This window comes from Pollachius pollachius, assembly GCF_949987615.1.
Source record: "Pollachius pollachius genome assembly, chromosome: 8".
Lineage (NCBI taxonomy): Eukaryota > Metazoa > Chordata > Actinopteri > Gadiformes > Gadidae > Pollachius > Pollachius pollachius.
Genome location: NC_136941.1, coordinates 15,800,161 through 15,806,719, shown reverse-complemented (window position 1 = coordinate 15,806,719; position 6,559 = coordinate 15,800,161). Strand labels below are relative to the sequence as shown.

Here is a 6,559-nt window from a genome sequence, read left to right as displayed (position 1 = left end):
TAACAAAACAGCTACATTTGATATTGTGGTACGTTTGGACGCATTTCTTGGGTATTATGCCTTTTTTCCCAGTGAAACAGAGACTGCGAAATACATCAATGTTACCAGGCGATCGGCAGAGCAAGTTAAAAACACGTGTCCCCCTAAACAAAGTTCAGTCGTCTGCTGGCTTCCTGTTCGGTGTGTGTTAGTGCTGGAGGCAGGGACGTGGTCAAATCACTAACCCTGAGGTTCACGCTAAACGCTTCACCTCACATGACAGCCAGTTAGTGGAATATCCAGTTTCATCGAGGGCCTCCACACACGCAATAGCAATTGGAACATTGTGTGCTTTTTAAAACGTATATATTGGTAATTTTAAATAAATAGGACAATTATTATATTGGTATAATTCTTTTTATCATTGAAGCATGCAATGGTATAAAGGAATAATTTATAGTTTTTTAAACATATATATAAATATGTATATAGTCAGAGGCCCACATTCTCACACAAACACATACATACACAAACACATACACACACACACACACACACACACACACACACACACACACACACACACACACACACACAACACACTCTCACCCAGCCACACCCACTCACACAGTTGGACTCAATGAAAATAAGCTGAATGAATCAGGGTAATCTCATTGCAATTTTGTTGCAATGCACCACACGTCACTCCATTCACAAGATGTTTGTGCTAAAAGGGTGTAGGGCCTTTACGCATAATAATAAGCAGGTGATGTGGTATTCTTATGTGTTTCTCTGGTAACACATGGGCTTTTTAAGTCTTAATCGCAGTGTGGGTGTGGGTTCGCGCGCGTGCCTGTGTGCGTATGGTGTCTATGTGTGTGTGCCCGCGTGCCTGTGTGTGTGATTGTGTGTTTGTGTGCCCACGTGCCTGTGTTTGTGTGATTGTGTGTGTGTGCCCGCGTGCCTGTGTGTGCGCGGGCATGCCTGTGTGTGTGTGTGTGTGTGTGTGTGTGTGTGTGCGCGGGTGTCGGCATGCCCGCATGTGCATGTGCATGCGTGTGTGCTAATGACAGAAGGCATGAGTCATCAGCCTTACATAACTGCGACACATCCCCACCCAACATGCTGCTGCTCCTGCGCCACACCCCACATTCATTCACACACTCTGCTTTACTATAGCTGCTGCTGCTCCCAGTGCTCGCTCTCCCATTGATGGCTGGTCGCGCCCCCCCCAGCCCCTGTCCATGTGCTGGAGATACAGCCTTGCTTCATGAATATACCCAACAGCAGGGCAGGATACTGTGGTCAATGTAGAGAAAATGAGAGAGTAACAAAAAAAGGCCACTTTCGATTGGAACCTCATTTTCCCCCCAGTGAGCAAACGGTTGCCCAGGACAACTTTCAATTGTGTATTGATTATCTGGTGGGGGTGTTGTTAAGGTTGCTTAAGGAAAAGAAGAAGAAGGGGGAAAAAAAGTGTGTGTGCGTGCGTGCGTGCGTGCGTGCGTGTGTGTGTGTGTTTGTGTGTTTGCCCCTTAGGTACAGTTAGGCCTAGTACCATCAATCATACAACGGTGGAATGTATGAGTCTTCATATTATAGTTTGCATATAATGTTTTCTGTCTCTGAAATTATTCTACTTAAAGTGTATGTCTTTATTCAAAGAAAAATCGCTGAATATGAATAAGCTGAATAAAGCAGTCGTTATTTTCATGAACTGCTTAAGATAATGAACTGCTTGAAAGAAAAATCCATAATCTTTTTATGAAATGGTATCGTGGATTACAAATAACACCCAGGCTTTTAGAATGAACGGTTGCTTCTCGATTTAAATGTCAAGTTGATTTAATGTTGTAACCTCAAGAGCTACTTAGCACAGACGAGATTGTGATCGCCTGCTGACACCCAGTGGTTAAAACGGTTACTGCAGGAATAATTTCTGTAGTTTAAACTGGAACGAACGGAACGGATTCATTCAGGGATTAGGGATCATCGACATATATATTCTGAATGTAGAGATTTTTTTTTCTCAATGTAGGTAGGCCTAATGATGGCAATAACTACATAAAATTGTACTTATAGATTGCCAGATTTAGACCACTAAATCTGGCAATGTAAAAATTAGACGACAGAAATTCTGTAGCACAGACGTATTTAAAGAACTCCTTATTAGGATAAATTATAGGCATTATAAATATGAGGGGGATTAGGTCAGTGCAGATAACCCAACATGGACACTGACATGATGTTGACAGAAATAGCCCCCGGCTTACGGTATTGTGTAACCAGATACCCATACTCAAACTTTATTCATATCTCACAGAAAATAACCAGATATAAGGCTATAGCGTTATCTTCGTGTATGTACGTATTCCTTTTTAAATAACCGCCCAAGATTTTCATTTTTATAAATGAGGTGCGGATATACCACTGATTTGATGGATTTGCTCTTGGCAGGTAAAAGCCTGCCAATGGAATTTGTAATACATTCAGGCCATTCAGCTGTGTGTATGTGTGTGTGTGTGTGTGTGTGTGTGTGTGTTTGTGTGTGTCTGTGTGTTTGTGTGTGTGTGTGTATGTGTGTGTGTGTGTGTGTGTGTGTGTGCGTGCGTGCGTGTGTATGTGTGTGTTAATATGTGTGTGCATGAGCGTCTGCTTGTGTGTGTTTGTCTTTGCATGTGTACATGCATAAGTGTGTGTTTGTGTTTGTGTGAACCTGCATGCATGTGTGCGTGTAGGGGTATGTGAGTTAAGCTCACTAAACAGCATTGGTACTTTGAAGTCATCAAGCAACAGAGGCTTATCAGTTTCAGCTGGCTGATCCAAGATGAGATTAGGAATGGTAGCTACACCCGATTCACGTATCTCCATCTTTATCTCTATATCCCCCAACACATGGGTTAGGAAAAGCATATTACAGAGTTGCTGCTTGGACATAATTCATCCATTTTATTCGGTGTGGATCCAATGTAGGCATACAGTGGGGTGTAAGGCGCTTCACCCTACTGTTGGTTCAGGGGATCTCAAAGCAAACAGCAGCCCTGAGTGTATCTTCAACATACAGAAATGCAACAAAAGAAAATAGACTGAATGTTCAAAAACATACTTTGGCCATACTGCGCCAGACTTTGCCAAGGAAGGCAACATTTCTTAGTATCTATCTTGTTGATTCAGATTACAATTTGTAACCGTGTCTTTCAAACTTCAAAGATATTTGAATTAGTCCAACAGATGTTGTGTTTGGCTTTAATAGAAAGTCAAATTAACTTTGTTTACATTCACACCAATTCAGCATTCATGAACGCCAAAGTCTAGTTACAACATGTATTTACAACAATGCAAGAGATGATAGTAGAAAACACAGGAACATTTGTATATCTTATTGAGTTGAATCTTGCAAAGTTGTTCCAAGGTTTCGTCATCGGCATCCAAAATCTGTTTCCAGTTCTCCATAGATAACCATGAACTCATGAAGTGAAGTACAAAAATAACACCGGGGGGGAGGGGGGGCCTGAATCTGGGTCTCCATTACTCCACTCCTTTCATAAACTCCAGGAACTCTGAAACCCAGCAAACAGAGAGTTTAGATACAGAATGCAATATTACATTCCGTGTTGTATAATCCCATTAATAAATGTACAATGATTTAATCAAAAAGTGGAACAGCACAAAATGTTCACCACATTTCATAGTAGCAGGCATGATGATGATAGCTATGGTTCAAAATAAATCAAACAATGCAACAGGACAGTGATAGTGGTAGACAGTAGTGGTTAGATTACAGTCAGCCAAAACGTTGCTGGTTAGATTCCTAAAGTACCATCTAACCGTCCTTAACTCTCTGTTTTAATGTAATCTTTTATTAATATTTAGCTTTGTTATTATTCCTGCATTTTGTCCTGTTGTAAAGTGCATTTTTTAACCTAGCAGAATGCTATACCAAAACCCTAGCAAGACGCTGGGCAATGAGTGCAGGGGCAGACTGTGCTCAGGTAGCCAGGTAGTAGGCAGACAGGGTAGTAGGTCATCCAGTCATTTCAAATGAATGAAATGATTGGGCTTATTACAGGCCTAGGCCGGCCTAAGATACTGGGTGTCTTTTTTTCAGAGCATTTGATTTATCGATGTGCTGTCGGAATGTAAAGGGAATTTAAACAAATATGACAAAATAATGCTTCCAAAAGCATCTACCCAGCGACGTGATGAATGAAATGTCCACCGTCTCACCGTCGTAGTCGATCTTGCCGTCGTTGTTCTTGTCGCCGTCCTTCATGAGCTCCTCAATGTCATCCTCTGTGATAGTCTCCCCCGTGGACTCCAGCATCACCTTCAGCTCCTCCAGGTCGATGTACCCGTCTGCGTTCCTGGGAGCAGAGAGCAGAGAGGCGAGAGGAGAGAGGAGAGAGCAGAGAGCAGAGAGGAGAGAGGAGAGAGCAGAGGGCAGAGAGCAGAGAGGAGAGAGGAGAGAGCAGAGAGGAGAGAGCAGAGGGCAGTGAGCAGAGAGGAGAGAGGAGAGAGGAGAGAGCAGAGAGGAGAGAGGAGAGAGGAGAGAGCAGAGAGGAGAGAGCAGAGAGCCGAGAGCAGAGAGGAGAGAGGAGAGAGGAGAGAGGAGAGAGCAGAGAGCAGAGAGAAGAGAGCAGAGAGGAGATAGGAGAGAGCAGAGAGGAGAGAGGGGAGAGGAGAGAGCAGAGAGGAGAGAGCAGAGAGCAGAGGGCAGTGAGCAGAGAGGAGAGAGGAGAGAGGCGAGAGCATAGAGGAGAGAGGAGAGAGGAGAGAGCAGAGAGGAGAGAGCCGAGAGAGCCGAGAGCAGAGAGGGGAGAGGAGAGAGGAGAGAGGAGAGAGCAGAGAGCAGAGAGAAGAGAGCAGAGAGGAGAGAGGAGAGAGCAGAGAGGAGAGAGGAGAGAGCAGAGAGGAGAGAGGAGAGAGGAGAGAGCAGAGAGGAGAGAGGAGAGAGCAGAGAGGAGAGAGCAGAGAGGAGAGAGGAGGGAGGAGAGGGTAGAGAACGTTTAGCTCTCAAATGAGAGAGACAGTAGAAGTGGAGCTTCCTTTGAGAAAAGGATGTATGTATAGTAGCTGCCGGCTCCGACCCAGCTCTGGCTTTGTACCTTATCAGGGGAGGATTTAACCAACAGTGGCATGACTTGCCAACAGCTGGTCATCCAGAGAAGTGGTTTTAGAAAAGCCTGATACATTTTTCCCTCTCAAAAATCCATTGTGCTGGTAATATTTCTTTGGCTGCAAAAATATATATTCGAAGGGATTGAATGCATATATGTGCTTATGCAGGTGTGGACACACACACACACACACACACACACACACACACACACACACACACACACTGTGGGCATGGCGAGGTGGGCACTCACTTGTCGAACATGCGGAACAGCTCGGCCAGCTCCTCCTCTGTCTTCCCCTTACTGTCGTCCTTCATGCACCGCACCATCATCACCAGGAACTCATCAAAGTCCACAGTCCCGCTGCCTGCACACACACACATACACACACACACGCAGACACGCACACGCGCGCACACATGCACACACACACACACACACACACACATGCACACACGTGCACACACACATGCACACAAGTGCACACACACACATACACACACAAACACACAAACATACACAGACACACAGACACACATGCATACACACGCACAGACACACACACACACACACCGACACACACACGCACACACAGGCACAAACACACAAACATACACAGACACACACAGGCACACACACACAAACACACATATGTACACACATACATATTATTACACACCTTAATAAACAAAGGACGAAAGGTGACATAATTTTTATATAATATATTCTGAAATAATATGCATACACACACACACACAAACATAAACACACACACGATCATGGGTCAAACCAGTCCACGGCCATGCTCTGTATTCCCGACCACACACACACCGCTGTCAACCGGCACTGATTCACTTTGAGGTGCACCTAGCCCCCATCTTCCGCCTCTGTATTCCTCTCACTTCAATGGGAATTCATTTGACTGACAGGTCAGGCCCGTGTGCATGCGCATGTGCCGGGGGAGGACAGATCCGGGGGGGGGGGGGGGAGAAGAAGCATTTCATGTCATTGGTGTTTCACTTTACCGTCTTCATCCACCTCGTCGATCATCTCCTGCAGCTCCTCAGGGGTGGGGTTCTGCCCCAACATCCTCATCACCTTGCCCAGCTCCTTGGTGCTGATGCAGCCGTCCTCTGCATCCTGCACGAAGATGTCGAAGGCTGCCTTGAACTCTGCAGTCGGTACGGCGGAGCAGGCAGACAGAGACAGCTGTAAAGTCACCGGCCCACCTTCAGACACCTTATGGTGGTTGTTGTTGTTGTTGTTGTTGTTTGGGTTGTGGTGACGGTGGACGGTAGGTGTTATGTTTGGAAAGTTAAACTCCCCAGACCTATCAGAGTGTAAGACAATGGGAGGAAGCACAAGGACAACTGTGTGGGGCGATGAGTGGACGTACCGTTTTTCTGCTCATCGGTCAGCTGCTCAACCTTTAAGAAGGAAAGGAACAAGTTGAGAGGGTTTAG

At 45.3% G+C, this 6,559-nt stretch overlaps 1 protein-coding gene across 1 annotated transcript in view; it reads right to left on the bottom strand.

The window, feature by feature from the left end:
• Positions 1-3,507: 3,507 nt before the first annotated feature.
• tnnc1a (troponin C type 1a (slow)) overlaps positions 3,508-6,559 on the bottom strand; it is a gene marked incomplete at both ends in the record, with an annotated part of 4,815 nt that continues 1,763 nt past the window's right edge. The window contains 5 exons of the mRNA XM_079742228.1: positions 3,508-3,539; positions 4,207-4,343; positions 5,349-5,463; positions 6,122-6,268; positions 6,493-6,523. Coding sequence (XP_079598354.1) covers positions 3,508-3,539; positions 4,207-4,343; positions 5,349-5,463; positions 6,122-6,268; positions 6,493-6,523 — 462 coding nt within the window. The remainder of the gene's footprint in view (positions 3,540-4,206; positions 4,344-5,348; positions 5,464-6,121; positions 6,269-6,492; positions 6,524-6,559) is intronic.